Source organism: Anoplopoma fimbria, chromosome 7 (genome assembly GCF_027596085.1).
Source record: "Anoplopoma fimbria isolate UVic2021 breed Golden Eagle Sablefish chromosome 7, Afim_UVic_2022, whole genome shotgun sequence".
Classification (NCBI taxonomy): Eukaryota; Metazoa; Chordata; class Actinopteri; order Perciformes; family Anoplopomatidae; genus Anoplopoma; species Anoplopoma fimbria.
Window position 1 is genome coordinate 9,470,658 of NC_072455.1, and position 21,493 is coordinate 9,492,150.

The window sequence follows — 21,493 nt, forward strand, 5'->3', positions numbered from 1 at the left end:
ATGTGCAAACCCCTGTAGCAGAGTGATGATAAATAAACCTCGTCACCTGGCTCAAAGTTGATGATTCAGTTTGTAAATACTTGATCACGGCTATGTCAGAGGTATCATAGCAGAAAGATGCACAACATCTGTGCTAGAATATATACATTTTTAAATGAGGCCAAATATATTGAAGTGCAAAATATCCATCATATAGTTGAACTGGCAGTCCTGGTTGTGTTAGTGGAGCTAACATTTTAAAAAGCATGATCACTTGGCAGCATTTCCAGTGACAACTAAAAGCACAGATCTTTCAGTGGCAAAGACAAAGTTGGGGTAATGTCTGAGCCTGTGGCTCGCGACTAACTGTGCGAACAGCGCAAAAGTGATGATAAAGCTACAGTTTTTAAACAGAGGGTGGGCAACGCATTTGATATTTTCTTTAAATATAGACAACGATGAAATTGTGAACCAAGCCTTTCGATCTTAAATTACATTAATTGCCCATTAGCTACCATCAAATCATCAGTAGACGCTTTAACCTAATTTGCAACACAGGAAAAAAAATAAACAGAAAACCAGCTCAGAAGCACAACTTTATTTTTCTCTCAAGATGTTACAAGTCAGGCTAAATCTGAAGATCTGGAAAAGACAAAGCAGCATGGCCAAAAATTGGCACAACTCAATTTTTCAAGCAAACCATCATTACTTTTCAAGATGCTCATTGGCCGCCTTTGGATGAAGATTTGACGGGTCGTATAAGGCGGTGCTGGAAAGCCGACGTAGGAGGAAACAGGATCTCTCCAGGAGTGTAGCGGGTTTTGGAGAACTGGCGTATTCCTCGCTGGTAGCTCGAGCGGGATCTGAATGAGTAGACTGGCTCCAGGGCCGATAAGTCACTGAGGACTGGCTCAGGGCTTTCCTCCTCATCATCTTCATCTTGACCGTAAGACTCAGCATATCCACCGTCTTCGCCAGTGGACCAGGAGTTGGGGCTGCCAACCCAGCCTACACCTGCGTTAGCATACCCACTGTTGTCATACCCAGAACCAACAGTGCTAGCATCATTCCAAGTGGTTGATGAGCTGCCATAGGAATCTGTTGGGGCGTAGTACTCTCCATCACGAACACCAGCATCGGTCACATCCCCTCCGCTAAAATATCCTGAAGCCTGGGGATCAGAGAAGCTACCACCTTCACTCACAGAGCCCAGCTTCTCATATGAATTCTGAGCAGCAGGGACCTGCCACATGCTCCCAGAGGTAGGGTCGGACTCTCTGGAGAGAGAGGCACTACTGTCAGGCTTGCCAGCATTTGGGAAGCTAGAGCCAGAATTCGACAGCCAGCCCATGTAGCCCATGGGTGCAGGAGCGCCATGGCCTGCCGAGAAAGAACCATTGTCAATTTTGTTTTAAAAGTCAGGTTCGCTCACATTAAAGTTGGCTTAACTGTGAATTTGTTGGATTTTTAACATTACCTCTTGGTGAAGGGAGGCAAGTGACACTGCTGATCAACAGGCATGAAATCCATGACACCCTGCAAACACAAATCATGTTCAGTTCAGGCAAATGAGAATAGGCAACTCAAAACTCTTCAGAGGAACCATTTGAGAATTTACCTCAACGACAACCCACACAGCACAGCCATTGTGTTAACACTAGATTCACTGCTTACTCCTGAGTCTTCTGAGCTCTCCTTAAAAAGGATCCTCCCAACACTGCTAATTGATTAGTTATTGGGAGCAGCTGCTGGCCAGGTGGGCTGAGGCGTTCCCAAGAATTATCCTCACAGAAAACGTCTTGAAACATTCACTACATGGACTGCACTATTAATCCCCACTTTAAAGAGCTGGTTCAGCAAAATTTCAAAAACAGAGCCCACATTTTCTCCCTTCCCTCCATGCAGATAGTTTTGGTTTTATTCGTCCAAGTTTGAGATATCTATATATATATATTTCTGACTCCACCCTCAAAGCATCAAACCTTAGATATCTCACTTCACTCTGCTTTATCTTTGCTATTTCCTTGTGAAATACTGTGTTGTTTTACCTCTTCAGTTCTATAGTACTGTAAAAGCTTATACAACTTCCAAAATAACAATCTGAGAAGGTAGAAATCACTTTTACCTCAATTGTTAAATTTCCTTAGTTCTAATTCAACTGTCGACTGGGTGGATTATCCATAGTAAACATGACAATGTTTCTGGATGGATCATGGTTTTGACTAGTTCTGTGGGTTGCATGTTTGCACAACATGAAATATATGTTTAAAGTGTCTGTGAGCTTGAAGAAGTTTTTGTCCATTTTTAGACTCTGCAATGCAGAAACAGTGGGAGCTTCCCAGCATAGCTCAGGTGCAGCTCTCTGTTTGTAATAGCAAGAAAACAATTCATAATCTAATCCCATATGTTTCTTTAGCTCACAACCAAATACCTGTATTTTATTGCATTCCTATTATCTCCAACAGGAGAATCATACAATTCTTAGCGTGTGTGCGTATTTCTGCAAGTGATTGTGCACTGTGTCTGTCCATGGCTATTCTCACATTCTGATGCAGCAAACTTCATAATATTTCAGGTGGCCAGTTATGGTTGCATGTTCAAGGACCTCTATTGGTTGCAGTGACACTTTCTCAAAGCAGCTTTACTTTGCGTGTTTAATACTGTCATTGACTTCACTCACTATTTACTACTTTTAGACCCTAAGGATTTGTAGCAACAGGAAATTTGAACCCTTTTGAATGTTATCATTCGATTGAATTGGCGTTATCAATTGTTATCACTACCATTCTAATGCTTCAGATGGGCCAAACTGCACCTACCAACTTGTGAAAGGGAAACTTAACCGTGGTAATATAAATAACACTTCAGGTTTAGGCAACTTCTTGGTTAGTTTTAGGAAAAGATCTTGGTTTACGTTAAATAACTATGTTTGTTGCATGAATTATGTAAATACTCAGAACACAGTATAAATACTCAATGCAGTTTGTTAAACAGGTAACAGGCTGCAGAGAGAAATACATTTCTACTCTGGCAGTGATGATTACTTTGTTTCATTATTAATATTAGTACAGTGATCATGTGTGCAGACATAAAATCAAAAGTCTCTCCAGCTGTTGAAGCCGACTGACAGCTGATCAGCTGTGATCAACGGCTGCCATCATCAGAAACAGACGTCGCTTCACGTGACGCTTCAGAGGAAAGGACGTCTCATGTCTCTTAAAACACATTTCCTCGTTTCCTCTCTCCTCGCATGGTTTCCTTTTCAGAACCCGAGGTGGCTGTCTAGTTCAGGCCACCATGGAGTGAAGAAAGGGGCTGCATTAATGGACTGACCATTAACGTTCATAACTGTAAACAGCCAGGGTCAGAAAATCTGTCAGGGAACAATGGATCTGGGCCTTTGATTGGATGATGAGGGAATGAGGTGCAGGTGCAGAGATGGGCGGGGACTGTCAGGTGAGGGGAGTGAGGTGATTGCAAGGCAGATAGGATTGGCAGGATCTGGAATGGGAACAGAAAAGTGTGAGGTCATCTGGTGGACAGGTAAAGAAAAACACTGAAGGGGCCTGGGGAAGTGGAAATGGTTGAAAAGAAGGAACATCCACAATTGTGGCTGAATAAAATGGAAGATTAACAACACAACCACAAATACAACAAAACATCAGCAGTCTCAAAAAGCACTGTGAAAATAAAGAAGAGAGATGAACTGTAATCATGTGGGTTTACCCAGGACATCCCTGCATATTCCTCTATTTCCTGTTTCAAAATGAGAGTATCTTTTCCAGGGGATGAAACATCTGATGTGAAATATGTGTGGGCCCTGCAGGATGAACCCAGACCTCAGAACTCCCTATGTAAACCTATTACACATCTGGATATGGTTAAATCAAAAAACATCACATCCCAGTACATAATAGTCTGCTTCTGCTTACTGAGCAAAATAAGTGTGTTCTTATTTATGGAACACTAACCATGACCTTTTCCTAAAACTAACTAAGTAGTTATGTTGCCTAAACCTGAAGTGTTTTCTCATTTCACACCGTTAAGTTTCACTTTCACAACAAGTAAAGGTGCAGTTTGGCCCATCTGAAGCACTAAAATGGTAGTGATAGCCGTTGATTACCAATTAAATCGTTTGATAACCTTAAAAATGGGTTCAAAATTCCTGTCGCTACAAATCTCTTAGAGGTCTTTAAACATGCATCCATAACTGGCCACCTAAAATATTATGTAGTTTTCTACAGCAGAATGTGAGATTAGCTATGGACAGACCCAAAGATGCACCCACGTGAGCATCGCATGATCCTCCTGTCATGATACTTGAACTGGAATGCAATAAAATACAGGTATTTGGTTTTGAGCCAGGGAAATATATGGGATTAGATTCTTATTTGTTTTCTTCATTTTACAAACAGCCTGAGCTATGCTGGGAAGTTCCCACTGTTTCTGCATTGCAGAGTCTAAAAATGGACAAAAACTTCTTCAATCTCACAGACACGTTGATAGGGTACATCATTTCATGTTGTGCAAACATGCAACCCACAGAACTAATCCAGATCCATCCAGAAACAGTTCCATAATTACTTCAGATAATCCACACAGTCAACAGGTGAATTAGAACTAAAGTCATAAAACCCAGTAATTCCTAACTGTTTTTGATAACCAAAGTCTTATCAAAGTTCACATATTTAAATGTTACTTGAGCTCTTGAAGCAAGAGTGATAAATTCATTTGAAATGTTAAAGGCGATAAGAGGTAAAACGACCCAGTATTTCAAAAGACAAAAGCAAAGATAAGCGTGAGTGAAGTGTCAAAAGAATGTAAAATGGTTACAGGTTTTTAATTTCCTTCTGTTCGAACTTGTTTGTCATATAACAAACCAGGAAATATGATGATGGTGAGGTCTGTCATTTATGTGTAGAGCAACAAGGGGACACATGTTTCTGTTGAATTCTTTAAACACAGTTTTTCAATAACCACAAGCTAAATTCCCTTGTACTGGGGTAGAGTCAGAAATATCAGAGAGAGATATTTCAAAACGTAAAGTGGGGATTAATAGTGCAGTCCATGTAGTGAATGTTTCAAGACGTTTTCTGTGAGGATAATTCTTGGGAACGCCTCAGCCCACCTGGCCAGCAGCTGCTCCCAATAACTAATCAATTAGCAGTGTTGGGAGGATCCTTTTTAAGGAGAGCTCAGAAGACTCAGGAGTAAGCAGTGAATCTAGTGTTAACACAATGGCTGTGCTGTGTGGGTTGTCGTTGAGGTAGATTCTCAAATGGTTCCTCTGAAGTGTTTTGAGTTGCCTATTCTCATTTGCCTGAACTGAACATGATTGTGTTTGCAGGGTGTCATGGATTTCATGCCTGTTGATCAGCAGTGTCACTTGCCTCCCTTCACCAAGAGGTAATGTTAAAAATCCAACAAATTCACAGTTAAGCCAACTTTAATGTGAGCGAACCTGACTTTTAAAACAAAATTGACTGGTTCTTTCTCGGCAGGCCATGGCGCTCCTGCACCCATGGGCTACATGGGCTGGCTGTCGAATTCTGGCTCTAGCTTCCCAAATGCTGGCAAGCCTGACAGTAGTGCCTCTCTCTCCAGAGAGTCCGACCCTACCTCTGGGAGCATGTGGCAGGTCCCTGCTGCTCAGAATTCATATGAGAAGCTGGGCTCTGTGAGTGAAGGTGGTAGCTTCTCTGATCCCCAGGCTTCAGGATATTTTAGCGGAGGGGATGTGACCGATGCTGGTGTTCGTGATGGAGAGTACTACGCCCCAACAGATTCCTATGGCAGCTCATCAACCACTTGGAATGATGCTAGCACTGTTGGTTCTGGGTATGACAACAGTGGGTATGCTAACGCAGGTGTAGGCTGGGTTGGCAGCCCCAACTCCTGGTCCACTGGCGAAGACGGTGGATATGCTGAGTCTTACGGTCAAGATGAAGATGATGAGGAGGAAAGCCCTGAGCCAGTCCTCAGTGACTTATCGGCCCTGGAGCCAGTCTACTCATTCAGATCCCGCTCGAGCTACCAGCAAGGAAGACGCCAGTTCTCCAAAACCCGCTACACTCCTGGAGAGATCCAGGTGGCTTTCCAGCACCGCCTTATACGACCCGTCAAATCTTCATCCAAAGGCGGCCAATGAGCATCTTGAAAAGTAATGATGGTTTGCTTGAAAAATTGAGTTGTGCCAATTTTTGGCCATGCTGCTTTGTCTTTTCCAGATCTTCAGATTTAGCCTGACTTGTAACATCTTGAGAGAAAAATAAAGTTGTGCTTCTGAGCTGGTTTTCTGGGTACATCCCAAGTGTCTTATTTGTCGTCTCCTTGATCCTTGCTTGAACCGGAAATCGTTCTGCGCCGCCATTTTGACGGCTGTCCCAAAGCTCTTATTCCGGCACCGAGGAGCGAGGAAGGATCGCCGAGGAGCCATGAGCGAGGATGCACGAGAGCATCCTTCCAGGAAGTGTTGTGAGGGCCGACGCGCCCCTCATCAGTTATCTGATTGGAAGCTGCAGCCGATCGTATTGATCTGATATAGCTCATCATCACTGGAGTTTAATACCAGAGTGATGACAGATCACAGATTTAAAGGTTGCAGTTGGAGTCTGTTTGTTAGTAGAAACACTTTATACATAATTTCTTGTAATTTCCATTCAGTCCTGTGAGGCTGATAATTCCTGAGTGTCGGTTTGATGAGTTATGTAATTACGATTTACCCCGAAACATTGAGCCTAATAAATTAATTCCAGTGTTTAGGAGAAACCATAATCATATTCTGGATCATTTAATAATGACTTCACAATCAGAATTTCAAAACATAGACGTTAATAAATAAGACAAACGCATTCCGCCGGTAGAAATCGGTCCTGCGTTTATGAGCAGAACACAGTAAAACATTTTAAGAACACAGTATAAATACACAATGCAGTTTGTTAAACAGTAAGAGGTTACTGCGGTCAACTCAACCGACACTGAAATGTTAGTGCACCTATATGGAGGCGGCTGTGGCTCAGTGGAGAGCAGGGTCGTCCCCCAATCAGAGGATCGGCGGTTCGATCCCTGGCTCCGGCAGTCCATGTCGATGTGTCCTTGGGCAAGACACTTAACCCCAAATTGCTCCCGCAGGCTGTTCCTGCGGTGTATGTGTGTGTATGAATGTTAGTTAGGGTCCTGATGGTCAGGTGCAGGAGCTACCTTGCATGGTAGCTCCTGTCATCAGTGTATGAATGGGTGTGAATGGGTGAATGATTAGTAATGTAAAAGCGCTTTGAGTGGTCGGAAGACTAGAAAAGCGCTATACAAGTACAGTCCATTTACCATTTACCATCTATATACTCTATATACTCATGGTAAACACAGTCAAACGGCCCAGATCGGGAGCGCGCGATGGACTTTGTTAAGTTAGCGGAAGGATCAACGTGACATAACTTCCGGTTTTCAAAATAATATGTAAACAAATATATTGAAATAAGATTCATTTTATTTTATTCACATTAAAAATGAACCCAGTTACTTGCATCTCGTGACTGACTAACATTTCCACTGTACCAAATGTATATTATATTTAACAAAGTAATAACTTTTCTACCTTCAAATAGGTAATTTCTTTCATTTTTAAGGTGATATAAAAATATATTTCTTAATAATTCCAGACAATACGTAATGTATTCAGGAAATCTCTGACTTGGTCTGAATTTTTACTGTACCAATTAAGTGATATTTCAAAGTAAAAGTTCTACATTTGTACTGAGAAATATCTAATAACTGAATAACTCATGCTTTAAAATGTGTTTTCTCAATAATTCCAGACAGTGACTGATGTATACGTGTTCAGGACATCTCTGACTACACTTATACAGAAAATCAAACATTTTTACTGTACATATTAAGATATTTTCCAAATTAAAAGTTCTACATTTGTTCACTAAAAAAGCAATTCTTCTGAATTTTTAAGGTGCTATAAAAATATTTTTCTCAGTAATTCCAGACAATGACTGATGTATTTGTGTTCAGGACATCTCTGACTATACTTGTACAGAAAATCAAACATTTTTACTGTACATATTAAGAGATCTTTCAAAGTAAAGGTCTTACATTTGTGCACTAAAAAAGATGATTTATGAATATTTAAGGTGTTATAAAAATATGTTTCTCAATAATTCCAGACAATGACTGATGTATATGTGTTCAGGACATCTCTGACTACACTCATAGAGAAAATCAAGCATTTTTACTGTACCAATTATGAGATATTTCAAAGTAAAGGTCCTATATTTGTGCATTTAAAAAGATAATTTATGAATATTTAAGTTGCTATAAAGGGCTGCACGGTGGTGTAGTGGTTAGCACTGTCGCCTCACAGCAAGAGGGGCCGGGGTTCAATTCCCGGGCTGGACAACCTTCTGTGTGGAGTTTGCATGTTCTCCCTGTGTCAGCGTGGGTTCTCTCCGGGTTCTCCGGCTTCCTCCCACAGTCCAAAGACATGCAGCTTAGGTGCATTGAAGACTCTAAATTGCCCGTAGGTGTGGATGTGAGTGTGAATGGTTGTTTGTCTCTATATGTCAGCCCTGCGACAGACTGGAGACCTGTCCAGGGTGAACCCTGCCTTCGCCCATTGACAGCTGAGATCGGCTCCAGCACCACTGCGACCCTTAACTGGATAAGCAGGTTACGGAAAATGGATGGATGGAAGTTGCTATAAAAATAATTTTCTCAATAATTCTAGACGGATCCATATATGTTCAAGGCCTCTTTGACTATACTTGTAAAGAAAATCAAACCTTTTTACTGTACCAATTAGGAGTTCTCTTAAAGTAAATGTCCTACATTAGAACAGTCGAATAAGATACAAAGCATCTCTGAACACACTTACTGAAAATCAAACATTTTTATTGTTTAAAGATTTTAGAAAGTTAAATTACACATTTGAACAGTGAATTAGTTACATTTAAGGTGCTATAAAAATAAAACCAACGCTTTGTACACAGACAAAGTAAAAAAAAATAACAACATAGCACATACTTTTTGTGGAATACTTATCCACACAGACAGCAAATCCATCCAGTATTCTTTACTTTTGCAAACGTGGCTGAGTCCATCTGTAGGCACTGGATATGAAACCAGCGGGAGCAGTTGTCACACTGAATCTGAAATTTAATTTTATTAATGTGAATAAAATAAAATGAATCTTATTTCAATATATTTGTTTGTAAATTACAAGAAATTATGTATAAAGTGTTTCTACTAACAAACAGACTCCAACTGCAACTCTTTAACTCTCTCTAACCTTTAAATCTGTGATCTGTCATCACTCTGGTATTAAACTCCAGTGATGATGAGCTATATCAGATCAATACGATCGGCTGCAGCTTCCAATCAGATAACTGATGAGGGGGCGCGTCGGCCCTCACAACACTTCCTGGAAGGATGCTCTCGTGCATCCTCGCTCATGGCTCCTCGGCGATCCTTCCTCGCTCCTCGGTGCCGGAATAAGAGCTTTGGGACAGCCGTCAAAATGGCGGCGCAGAACGATTTCCGGTTCAAGCAAGGATCAAGGAGACGACAAATAAGACACTTGGGATGTACCCAGAAAACCAGCTCAGAAGCACAACTTTATTTTTCTCTCAAGATGTTACAAGTCAGGCTAAATCTGAAGATCTGGAAAAGACAAAGCAGCATGGCCAAAAATTGGCACAACTCAATTTTTCAAGCAAACCATCATTACTTTTCAAGATGCTCATTGGCCGCCTTTGGATGAAGATTTGACGGGTCGTATAAGGCGGTGCTGGAAAGCCGACGTAGGAGGAAACAGGATCTCTCCAGGAGTGTAGCGGGTTTTGGAGAACTGGCGTATTCCTCGCTGGTAGCTCGAGCGGGATCTGAATGAGTAGACTGGCTCCAGGGCCGATAAGTCACTGAGGACTGGCTCAGGGCTTTCCTCATCATCTTCATCTTGAACGTAAGACTCAGCATATCCACCGTCTTCGCCAGTGGACCAGGAGTTGGGGCTGCCAACCCAGCCTACACCTGCGTTAGCATACCCACTGTTGTCATACCCAGAACCAACAGTGCTAGCATCATTCCAAGTGGTTGATGAGCTGCCATAGGAATCTGTTGGGGCGTAGTACTCTCCATCACGAACACCAGCATCGGTCACATCCCCTCCGCTAAAATATCCTGAAGCCTGGGGATCAGAGAAGCTACCACCTTCACTCACAGAGCCCAGCTTCTCATATGAATTCTGAGCAGCAGGGACCTGCCACATGCTCCCAGAGGTAGGGTCGGACTCTCTGGAGAGAGAGGCACTACTGTCAGGCTTGCCAGCATTTGGGAAGCTAGAGCCAGAATTCGACAGCCAGCCCATGTAGCCCATGGGTGCAGGAGCGCCATGGCCTGCCGAGAAAGAACCATTGTCAATTTTGTTTTAAAAGTCAGGTTCGCTCACATTAAAGTTGGCTTAACTGTGAATTTGTTGGATTTTTAACATTACCTCTTGGTGAAGGGAGGCAAGTGACACTGCTGATCAACAGGCATGAAATCCATGACACCCTGCAAACACAATCATGTTCAGTTCAGGCAAATGAGAATAGGCAACTCAAAACACTTCAGAGGAACCATTTGAGAATCTACCTCAACGACAACCCACACAGCACAGCCATTGTGTTAACACTAGATTCACTGCTTACTCCTGAGTCTTCTGAGCTCTCCTTAAAAAGGATCCTCCCAACACTGCTAATTGATTAGTTATTGGGAGCAGCTGCTGGCCAGGTGGGCTGAGGCGTTCCCAAGAATTATCCTCACAGAAAACGTCTTGAAACATTCACTACATGGACTGCACTATTAATCCCCACTTTAAAGAGCGGTTCAGCAAAATTTCAAAAACAGAGCCCACATTTTCTCCCTTCCCTCCATGCAGATAGTTTTGGTTTTATTCGTCCAAGTTTGAGATATCTATATATATATATTTCTGACTCCACCCTCAAAGCATCAAACCTTAGATATCTCACTTCACTCTGCTTTATCTTTGCTATTTCCTTGTGAAATACTGTGTTGTTTTACCTCTTCAGTTCTATAGTACTGTAAAAGCTTATACAACTTCCAAAATAACAATCTGAGAAGGTAGAAATCACTTTTACCTCAATTGTTAAATTTCCTTAGTTCTAATTCAACTGTCGACTGGGTGGATTATCCATAGTAAACATGACAATGTTTCTGGATGGATCATGGTTTTGACTAGTTCTGTGGGTTGCATGTTTGCACAACATGAAATATATGTTTAAAGTGTCTGTGAGCTTGAAGAAGTTTTTGTCCATTTTTAGACTCTGCAATGCAGAAACAGTGGGAGCTTCCCAGCATAGCTCAGGTGCAGCTCTCTGTTTGTAATAGCAAGAAAACAATTCATAATCTAATCCCATATGTTTCTTTAGCTCACAACCAAATACCTGTATTTTATTGCATTCCTATTATCTCCAACAGGAGAATCATACAATTCTTAGCGTGTGTGCGTATTTCTGCAAGTGATTGTGCACTGTGTCTGTCCATGGCTATTCTCACATTCTGATGCAGCAAACTTCATAATATTTCAGGTGGCCAGTTATGGTTGCATGTTCAAGGACCTCTATTGGTTGCAGTGACACTTTCTCAAAGCAGCTTTACTTTGCGTGTTTAATACTGTCATTGACTTCACTCACTATTTACTACTTTTAGACCCTAAGGATTTGTAGCAACAGGAAATTTGAACCCTTTTGAATGTTATCATTCGATTGAATTGGCGTTATCAATTGTTATCACTACCATTCTAATGCTTCAGATGGGCCAAACTGCACCTACCAACTTGTGAAAGGGAAACTTAACCGTGGTAATATAAATAACACTTCAGGTTTAGGCAACTTCTTGGTTAGTTTTAGGAAAAGATCTTGGTTTACGTTAAATAACTATGTTTGTTGCATGAATTATGTAAATACTCAGAACACAGTATAAATACTCAATGCAGTTTGTTAAACAGGTAACAGGCTGCAGAGAGAAATACATTTCTACTCTGGCAGTGATGATTACTTTGTTTCATTATTAATATTAGTACAGTGATGATTACTTTGTTTCATTATTAATATTAGTACAGTGATCATGTGTGCAGACATAAAATCAAAAGTCTCTCCAGCTGTTAAAGCCGACTGACAGCTGATCAGCTGTGATCAACGGCTGCCATCATCAGAAACAGACGTCGCTTCACGTGGCGCTTCAGAGGAAAGGACGTCTCATGTCTCTTAAAACACATTTCCTCGTTTCCTCTCTCCTCGCATGGTTTCCTTTTCAGAACCCGAGGTGGCTGTCTAGTTCAGGCCACCATGGAGTGAAGAAAGGGGCTGCATTAATGGACTGACCATTAACGTTCATAACTGTAAACAGCCAGGGTCAGAAAATCTGTCAGGGAACAATGGATCTGGGCCTTTGATTGGATGATGAGGGAATGAGGTGCAGGTGCAGAGATGGGCGGGGACTGTCAGGTGAGGGGAGTGAGGTGATTGCAAGGCAGATAGGATTGGCAGGATCTGGAATGGGAACAGAAAAGTGTGAGGTCATCTGGTGGACAGGTAAAGAAAAACACTGAAGGGGCCTGGGGAAGTGGAAATGGTTGAAAAGAAGGAACATCCACAATTGTGGCTGAATAAAATGGAAGATTAACAACACAACCACAAATACAACAAAACATCAGCAGTCTCAAAAAGCACTGTGAAAATAAAGAAGAGAGATGAACTGTAATCATGTGGGTTTACCCAGGACATCCCTGCATATTCCTCTATTTCCTGTTTCAAAATGAGAGTATCTTTTCCAGGGGATGAAACATCTGATGTGAAATATGTGTGGGCCCTGCAGGATGAACCCAGACCTCAGAACTCCCTATGTAAACCTATTACACATCTGGATATGGTTAAATCAAAAAACATCACATCCCAGTACATAATAGTCTGCTTCTGCTTACTGAGCAAAATAAGTGTGTTCTTATTTATGGAACACTAACCATGACCTTTTCCTAAAACTAACTAAGTAGTTATGTTGCCTAAACCTGAAGTGTTTTCTCATTTCACACCGTTAAGTTTCACTTTCACAACAAGTAAAGGTGCAGTTTGGCCCATCTGAAGCACTAAAATGGTAGTGATAGCCGTTGATTACCAATTAAATCGTTTGATAACCTTAAAAATGGGTTCAAAATTCCTGTCGCTACAAATCTCTTAGAGGTCTTTAAACATGCATCCATAACTGGCCACCTAAAATATTATGTAGTTTTCTACAGCAGAATGTGAGATTAGCTATGGACAGACCCAAAGATGCACCCACGTGAGCATCGCATGATCCTCCTGTCATGATACTTGAACTGGAATGCAATAAAATACAGGTATTTGGTTTTGAGCCAGGGAAATATATGGGATTAGATTCTTATTTGTTTTCTTCATTTTACAAACAGCCTGAGCTATGCTGGGAAGTTCCCACTGTTTCTGCATTGCAGAGTCTAAAAATGGACAAAAACTTCTTCAATCTCACAGACACGTTGATAGGGTACATCATTTCATGTTGTGCAAACATGCAACCCACAGAACTAATCCAGATCCATCCAGAAACAGTTCCATAATTACTTCAGATAATCCACACAGTCAACAGGTGAATTAGAACTAAAGTCATAAAACCCAGTAATTCCTAACTGTTTTTGACCTCTTATCAAAGTTCACATATTTAAATGTTACTTGAGCTCTTGAAGCAAGAGTGATAAATTCATTTGAAATGTTAAAGGCGATAAGAGGTAAAACGACCCAGTATTTCAAAAGACAAAAGCAAAGATAAAGCGTGAGTGAAGTGTCAAAAGAATGTAAAATGGTTACAGGTTTTTAATTTCCTTCTGTTCGAACTTGTTTGTCATATAACAAACCAGGAAATATGATGATGGTGAGGTCTGTCATTTATGTGTAGAGCAACAAGGGGACACATGTTTCTGTTGAATTCTTTAAACACAGTTTTTCAATAACCACAAGCTAAATTCCCTTGTACTGGGGTAGAGTCAGAAATATCAGAGAGAGATATTTCAAAACGTAAAGTGGGGATTAATAGTGCAGTCCATGTAGTGAATGTTTCAAGACGTTTTCTGTGAGGATAATTCTTGGGAACGCCTCAGCCCACCTGGCCAGCAGCTGCTCCCAATAACTAATCAATTAGCAGTGTTGGGAGGATCCTTTTTAAGGAGAGCTCAGAAGACTCAGGAGTAAGCAGTGAATCTAGTGTTAACACAATGGCTGTGCTGTGTGGGTTGTCGTTGAGGTAGATTCTCAAATGGTTCCTCTGAAGTGTTTTGAGTTGCCTATTCTCATTTGCCTGAACTGAACATGATTGTGTTTGCAGGGTGTCATGGATTTCATGCCTGTTGATCAGCAGTGTCACTTGCCTCCCTTCACCAAGAGGTAATGTTAAAAATCCAACAAATTCACAGTTAAGCCAACTTTAATGTGAGCGAACCTGACTTTTAAAACAAAATTGACTGGTTCTTTCTCGGCAGGCCATGGCGCTCCTGCACCCATGGGCTACATGGGCTGGCTGTCGAATTCTGGCTCTAGCTTCCCAAATGCTGGCAAGCCTGACAGTAGTGCCTCTCTCTCCAGAGAGTCCGACCCTACCTCTGGGAGCATGTGGCAGGTCCCTGCTGCTCAGAATTCATATGAGAAGCTGGGCTCTGTGAGTGAAGGTGGTAGCTTCTCTGATCCCCAGGCTTCAGGATATTTTAGCGGAGGGGATGTGACCGATGCTGGTGTTCGTGATGGAGAGTACTACGCCCCAACAGATTCCTATGGCAGCTCATCAACCACTTGGAATGATGCTAGCACTGTTGGTTCTGGGTATGACAACAGTGGGTATGCTAACGCAGGTGTAGGCTGGGTTGGCAGCCCCAACTCCTGGTCCACTGGCGAAGACGGTGGATATGCTGAGTCTTACGGTCAAGATGAAGATGATGAGGAGGAAAGCCCTGAGCCAGTCCTCAGTGACTTATCGGCCCTGGAGCCAGTCTACTCATTCAGATCCCGCTCGAGCTACCAGCAAGGAAGACGCCAGTTCTCCAAAACCCGCTACACTCCTGGAGAGATCCAGGTGGCTTTCCAGCACCGCCTTATACGACCCGTCAAATCTTCATCCAAAGGCGGCCAATGAGCATCTTGAAAAGTAATGATGGTTTGCTTGAAAAATTGAGTTGTGCCAATTTTTGGCCATGCTGCTTTGTCTTTTCCAGATCTTCAGATTTAGCCTGACTTGTAACATCTTGAGAGAAAAATAAAGTTGTGCTTCTGAGCTGGTTTTCTGGGTACATCCCAAGTGTCTTATTTGTCGTCTCCTTGATCCTTGCTTGAACCGGAAATCGTTCTGCGCCGCCATTTTGACGGCTGTCCCAAAGCTCTTATTCCGGCACCGAGGAGCGAGGAAGGATCGCCGAGGAGCCATGAGCGAGGATGCACGAGAGCATCCTTCCAGGAAGTGTTGTGAGGGCCGACGCGCCCCCTCATCAGTTATCTGATTGGAAGCTGCAGCCGATCGTATTGATCTGATATAGCTCATCATCACTGGAGTTTAATACCAGAGTGATGACAGATCACAGATTTAAAGGTTGCAGTTGGAGTCTGTTTGTTAGTAGAAACACTTTATACATAATTTCTTGTAATTTCCATTCAGTCCTGTGAGGCTGATAATTCCTGAGTGTCGGTTTGATGAGTTATGTAATTACGATTTACCCCGAAACATTGAGCCTAATAAATTAATTCCAGTGTTTAGGAGAAACCATAATCATATTCTGGATCATTTAATAATGACTTCACAATCAGAATTTCAAAACATAGACGTTAATAAATAAGACAAACGCATTCCGCCGGTAGAAATCGGTCCTGCGTTTATGAGCAGAACACAGTAAAACATTTTAAGAACACAGTATAAATACACAATGCAGTTTGTTAAACAGTAAGAGGTTACTGCGGTCAACTCAACCGACACTGAAATGTTAGTGCACCTATATGGGGCGGCTGTGGCTCAGTGGAGAGCAGGGTCGTCCCCCAATCAGAGGATCGGCGGTTCGATCCCTGGCTCCGGCAGTCCATGTCGATGTGTCCTTGGGCAAGACACTTAACCCCAAATTGCTCCCGCAGGCTGTTCCTGCGGTGTATGTGTGTGTATGAATGTTAGTTAGGGTCCTGATGGTCAGGTGGCACCTTGCATGGTAGCTCCTGTCATCAGTGTATGAATGGGTGTGAATGGGTGAATGATTAGTAATGTAAAAGCGCTTTGAGTGGTCGGAAGACTAGAAAAGCGCTATACAAGTACAGTCCATTTACCATTTACCATCTATATACTAACACTCATGGTAAACACAGTCAAACGGCCCAGATCGGGAGCGCGCGATGGACTTTGTTAAGTTAGCGGAAGGATCAACGTGACATAACTTCCGGTTTTCAAAATAATATGTAAACAAATATATTGAAATAAGATTCATTTTATTTTATTCACATTAAAAATGAACCCAGTTACTTGCATCTCGTGACTGACTAACATTTCCACTGTACCAAATGTATATTATATTTAACAAAGTAATAACTTTTCTACCTTCAAATAGGTAATTTCTTTCATTTTTAAGGTGATATAAAAATATATTTCTTAATAATTCCAGACAATACGTAATGTATATGTATTCAGGAAATCTCTGACTTGGTCTGAATTTTTACTGTACCAATTAAGTGATATTTCAAAGTAAAAGTTCTACATTTGTACTGAGAAATATCTAATAACTGAATAACTCATGCTTTAAAATGTGTTTTCTCAATAATTCCAGACAGTGACTGATGTATACGTGTTCAGGACATCTCTGACTACACTTATACAGAAAATCAAACATTTTTACTGTACATATTAAGATATTTTCCAAATTAAAAGTTCTACATTTGTTCACTAAAAAAGCAATTCTTCTGAATTTTTAAGGTGCTATAAAAATATTTTTCTCAGTAATTCCAGACAATGACTGATGTATTTGTGTTCAGGACATCTCTGACTATACTTGTACAGAAAATCAAACATTTTTACTGTACATATTAAGAGATCTTTCAAAGTAAAGGTCTTACATTTGTGCACTAAAAAAGATGATTTATGAATATTTAAGGTGTTATAAAAATATGTTTCTCAATAATTCCAGACAATGACTGATGTATATGTGTTCAGGACATCTCTGACTACACTCATAGAGAAAATCAAGCATTTTTACTGTACCAATTATGAGATATTTCAAAGTAAAGGTCCTATATTTGTGCATTTAAAAAGATAATTTATGAATATTTAAGTTGCTATAAAGGGCTGCACGGTGGTGTAGTGGTTAGCACTGTCGCCTCACAGCAAGAGGGGCCGGGGTTCAATTCCCGGGCTGGACAACCTTCTGTGTGGAGTTTGCATGTTCTCCCTGTGTCAGTGTGGGTTCTCTCCGGGTTCTCCGGCTTCCTCCCACAGTCCAAAGACATGCAGCTTAGGTGCATTGAAGACTCTAAATTGCCCGTAGGTGTGGATGTGAGTGTGAATGGTTGTTTGTCTCTATATGTCAGCCCTGCGACAGACTGGCGACCTGTCCAGGGTGAACCCTGCCTTCGCCCATTGACAGCTGAGATCGGCTCCAGCACCACTGCGACCCTTAACTGGATAAGCAGGTTACGGAAAATGGATGGATGGAAGTTGCTATAAAAATAATTTTCTCAATAATTCTAGACGGATCCATATATGTTCAAGGCCTCTTTGACTATACTTGTAAAGAAAATCAAACCTTTTTACTGTACCAATTAGGAGTTCTCTTAAAGTAAATGTCCTACATTAGAACAGTCGAATAAGATACAAAGCATCTCTGAACACACTTACTGAAAATCAAACATTTTTATTGTTTAAAGATTTTAGAAAGTTAAATTACACATTTGAACAGTGAATTAGTTACATTTAAGGTGCTATAAAAATAAAACCAACGCTTTGTACACAGACAAAGTAAAAAAAAATAACAACATAGCACATACTTTTTGTGGAATACTTATCCACACAGACAGCAAATCCATCCAGTATTCTTTACTTTTGCAAACGTGGCTGAGTCCATCTGTAGGCACTGGATATGAAACCAGCGGGAGCAGTTGTCACACTGAATCTGAAATTTAATTTTATTAATGTGAATAAAATAAAATGAATCTTATTTCAATATATTTGTAAATTACAAGAAATTATGTATAAAGTGTTTCTACTAACAAACAGACTCCAACTGCAACTCTTTAACTCTCTCTAACCTTTAAATCTGTGATCACTCTGGTATTAAACTCCAGTGATGATGAGCTATATCAGATCAATACGATCGGCTGCAGCTTCCAATCAGATAACTGATGAGGGGGCGCGTCGGCCCTCACAACACTTCCTGGAAGGATGCTCTCGTGCATCCTCGCTCATGGCTCCTCGGCGATCCTTCCTCGCTCCTCGGTGCCGGAATAAGAGCTTTGGGACAGCCGTCAAAATGGCGGCGCAGAACGATTTCCGGTTCAAGCAAGGATCAAGGAGACGACAAATAAGACACTTGGGATGTACCCAGAAAACCAGCTCAGAAGCACAACTTTATTTTTCTCTCAAGATGTTACAAGTCAGGCTAAATCTGAAGATCTGGAAAAGACAAAGCAGCATGGCCAAAAATTGGCACAACTCAATTTTTCAAGCAAACCATCATTACTTTTCAAGATGCTCATTGGCCGCCTTTGGATGAAGATTTGACGGGTCGTATAAGGCGGTGCTGGAAAGCCGACGTAGGAGGAAACAGGATCTCTCCAGGAGTGTAGCGGGTTTTGGAGAACTGGCGTATTCCTCGCTGGTAGCTCGAGCGGGATCTGAATGAGTAGACTGGCTCCAGGGCCGATAAGTCACTGAGGACTGGCTCAGGGCTTTCCTCATCATCTTCATCTTGAACGTAAGACTCAGCATATCCACCGTCTTCGCCAGTGGACCAGGAGTTGGGGCTGCCAACCCAGCCTACACCTGCGTTAGCATACCCACTGTTGTCATACCCAGAACCAACAGTGCTAGCATCATTCCAAGTGGTTGATGAGCTGCCATAGGAATCTGTTGGGGCGTAGTACTCTCCATCACGAACACCAGCATCGGTCACATCCCCTCCGCTAAAATATCCTGAAGCCTGGGGATCAGAGAAGCTACCACCTTCACTCACAGAGCCCAGCTTCTCATATGAATTCTGAGCAGCAGGGACCTGCCACATGCTCCCAGAGGTAGGGTCGGACTCTCTGGAGAGAGAGGCACTACTGTCAGGCTTGCCAGCATTTGGGAAGCTAGAGCCAGAATTCGACAGCCAGCCCATGTAGCCCATGGGTGCAGGAGCGCCATGGCCTGCCGAGAAAGAACCATTGTCAATTTTGTTTTAAAAGTCAGGTTCGCTCACATTAAAGTTGGCTTAACTGTGAATTTGTTGGATTTTTAACATTACCTCTTGGTGAAGGGAGGCAAGTGACACTGCTGATCAACAGGCATGAAATCCATGACACCCTGCAAACACAATCATGTTCAGTTCAGGCAAATGAGAATAGGCAACTCAAAACACTTCAGAGGAACCATTTGAGAATCTACCTCAACGACAACCCACACAGCACAGCCATTGTGTTAACACTAGATTCACTGCTTACTCCTGAGTCTTCTGAGCTCTCCTTAAAAAGGATCCTCCCAACACTGCTAATTGATTAGTTATTGGGAGCAGCTGCTGGCCAGGTGGGCTGAGGCGTTCCCAAGAATTATCCTCACAGAAAACGTCTTGAAACATTCACTACATGGACTGCACTATTAATCCCCACTTTACGTTTTGAAATATCTCTCTCTGATATTTCTGACTCTACCCCAGTACAAGGGAATTTAGCTTGTGGTTATTGAAAAACTGTGTTTAAAGAATTCAACAGAAACATGTGTCCCCTTGTTGCTCTACACATAAATGACAGACCTCACCATCATCATATTTCCTGGTTTGTTATATGACAAACAAGTTCGAACAGAAGGAAATTAAAAACCTGTAACCATTTTACATTCTTTTGACACTTCACTCACGCTTATCTTTGCTTTTGTCTTTTGAAATACTGGGTCGTTTTACCTCTTATCGCCTTTAACATTTCAAATGAATTTATCACTCTTGCTTCAAGAGCTCAAGTAACATTTAAATATGTGAACTTTGATAAGAGGTCATGACTTTGCTTTGTTATAAAGCATATCAAGGCAAAAACAGTTAGGAATTACTGGGTTTTATGACTTTAGTTCTAATTCACCTGTTGACTGTGTGGATTATCTGAAGTAATTATGGAACTGTTTCTGGATGGATCTGGATTAGTTCTGTGGGTTGCATGTTTGCACAACATGAAATGATGTACCCTATCAACGTGTCTGTGAGATTGAAGAAGTTTTTGTCCATTTTTAGACTCTGCAATGCAGAAACAGTGGGAACTTCCCAGCATAGCTCAGGCTGTTTGTAAAATGAAGAAAACAAATAAGAATCTAATCCCATATATTTCCCTGGCTCAAAACCAAATACCTGTATTTTATTGCATTCCAGTTCAAGTATCATGACAGGAGGATCATGCGATGCTCACGTGGGTGCATCTTTGGGTCTGTCCATAGCTAATCTCACATTCTGCTGTAGAAAACTACATAATATTTTAGGTGGCCAGTTATGGATGCATGTTTAAAGACCTCTAAGAGATTTGTAGCGACAGGGATTTTGAACCCATTTTTAAGGTTATCAAACGATTTAATTGGTAATCAACGGCTATCACTACCATTTTAGTGCTTCAGATGGGCCAAACTGCACCTTTACTTGTTGTGAAAGTGAAACTTAACGGTGTGAAATGAGAAAACACTTCAGGTTTAGGCAACATAACTACTTAGTTAGTTTTAGGAAAAGGTCATGGTTAGTGTTCCATAAATAAGAACACACTTATTTTGCTCAGTAAGCAGAAGCAGACTATTATGTACTGGGATGTGATGTTTTTTGATTTAACCATATCCAGATGTGTAATAGGTTTACATAGGGAGTTCTGAGGTCTGGGTTCATCCTGCAGGGCCCACACATATTTCACATCAGATGTTTCATCCCCTGGAAAAGATACTCTCATTTTGAAACAGGAAATAGAGGAATATGCAGGGATGTCCTGGGTAAACCCACATGATTACAGTTCATCTCTCTTCTTTATTTTCACAGTGCTTTTTGAGACTGCTGATGTTTTGTTGTATTTGTGGTTGTGTTGTTAATCTTCCATTTTATTCAGCCACAATTGTGGTGTTCCTTCTTTTCAACCATTTCCACTTCCCCAGGCCCCTTCAGTGTTTTTCTTTACCTGTCCACCAGATGACCTCACACTTTTCTGTTCCCATTCCAGATCCTGCCAATCCTATCTGCCTTGCAATCACCTCACTCCCCTCACCTGACAGTCCC

The 21,493-nt window shown here is 41.5% G+C and overlaps 5 protein-coding genes across 5 annotated transcripts; 2 read left to right on the plus strand and 3 right to left on the minus strand.

Moving 5' to 3' along the window:
• Positions 1-559: 559 nt before the first annotated feature.
• Positions 560-1,680, minus strand: LOC129093751 (uncharacterized). The gene is made up of 3 exons (XM_054601866.1): positions 1,598-1,680; positions 1,457-1,515; positions 560-1,359 (listed from the first exon to the last, which is right to left on the minus strand). The coding sequence occupies exons 1-3, from the start codon at positions 1,624-1,626 to the stop codon at positions 701-703; spliced, it is 747 nt and encodes a 248-aa protein (XP_054457841.1). The 5' UTR covers positions 1,627-1,680; the 3' UTR covers positions 560-700.
• Positions 1,681-5,162: 3,482 nt separating this feature from the next.
• Positions 5,163-6,252, plus strand: LOC129093747 (uncharacterized). Its single transcript, XM_054601861.1, has 3 exons — positions 5,163-5,245; positions 5,327-5,385; positions 5,481-6,252. The coding sequence occupies exons 1-3, from the start codon at positions 5,217-5,219 to the stop codon at positions 6,125-6,127; spliced, it is 735 nt and encodes a 244-aa protein (XP_054457836.1). The 5' UTR covers positions 5,163-5,216; the 3' UTR covers positions 6,128-6,252.
• Positions 6,253-9,589: 3,337 nt separating this feature from the next.
• Positions 9,590-10,697, minus strand: LOC129093749 (uncharacterized). The gene is made up of 3 exons (XM_054601863.1): positions 10,615-10,697; positions 10,475-10,533; positions 9,590-10,377 (listed from the first exon to the last, which is right to left on the minus strand). The coding sequence occupies exons 1-3, from the start codon at positions 10,641-10,643 to the stop codon at positions 9,722-9,724; spliced, it is 744 nt and encodes a 247-aa protein (XP_054457838.1). The 5' UTR covers positions 10,644-10,697; the 3' UTR covers positions 9,590-9,721.
• Positions 10,698-14,209: 3,512 nt separating this feature from the next.
• Positions 14,210-15,299, plus strand: LOC129093744 (uncharacterized). The gene is made up of 3 exons (XM_054601859.1): positions 14,210-14,292; positions 14,374-14,432; positions 14,528-15,299. The coding sequence occupies exons 1-3, from the start codon at positions 14,264-14,266 to the stop codon at positions 15,172-15,174; spliced, it is 735 nt and encodes a 244-aa protein (XP_054457834.1). The 5' UTR covers positions 14,210-14,263; the 3' UTR covers positions 15,175-15,299.
• A 3,323-nt stretch (positions 15,300-18,622) lies between these two features.
• LOC129093748 (uncharacterized) lies at positions 18,623-19,730 on the minus strand. The gene is made up of 3 exons (XM_054601862.1): positions 19,648-19,730; positions 19,508-19,566; positions 18,623-19,410 (listed from the first exon to the last, which is right to left on the minus strand). Exons 1-3 carry the CDS (start codon positions 19,674-19,676, stop codon positions 18,755-18,757), a joined length of 744 nt encoding a protein of 247 aa, XP_054457837.1. The 5' UTR covers positions 19,677-19,730; the 3' UTR covers positions 18,623-18,754.
• Between the last annotated feature and the right edge of the window lie 1,763 nt (positions 19,731-21,493).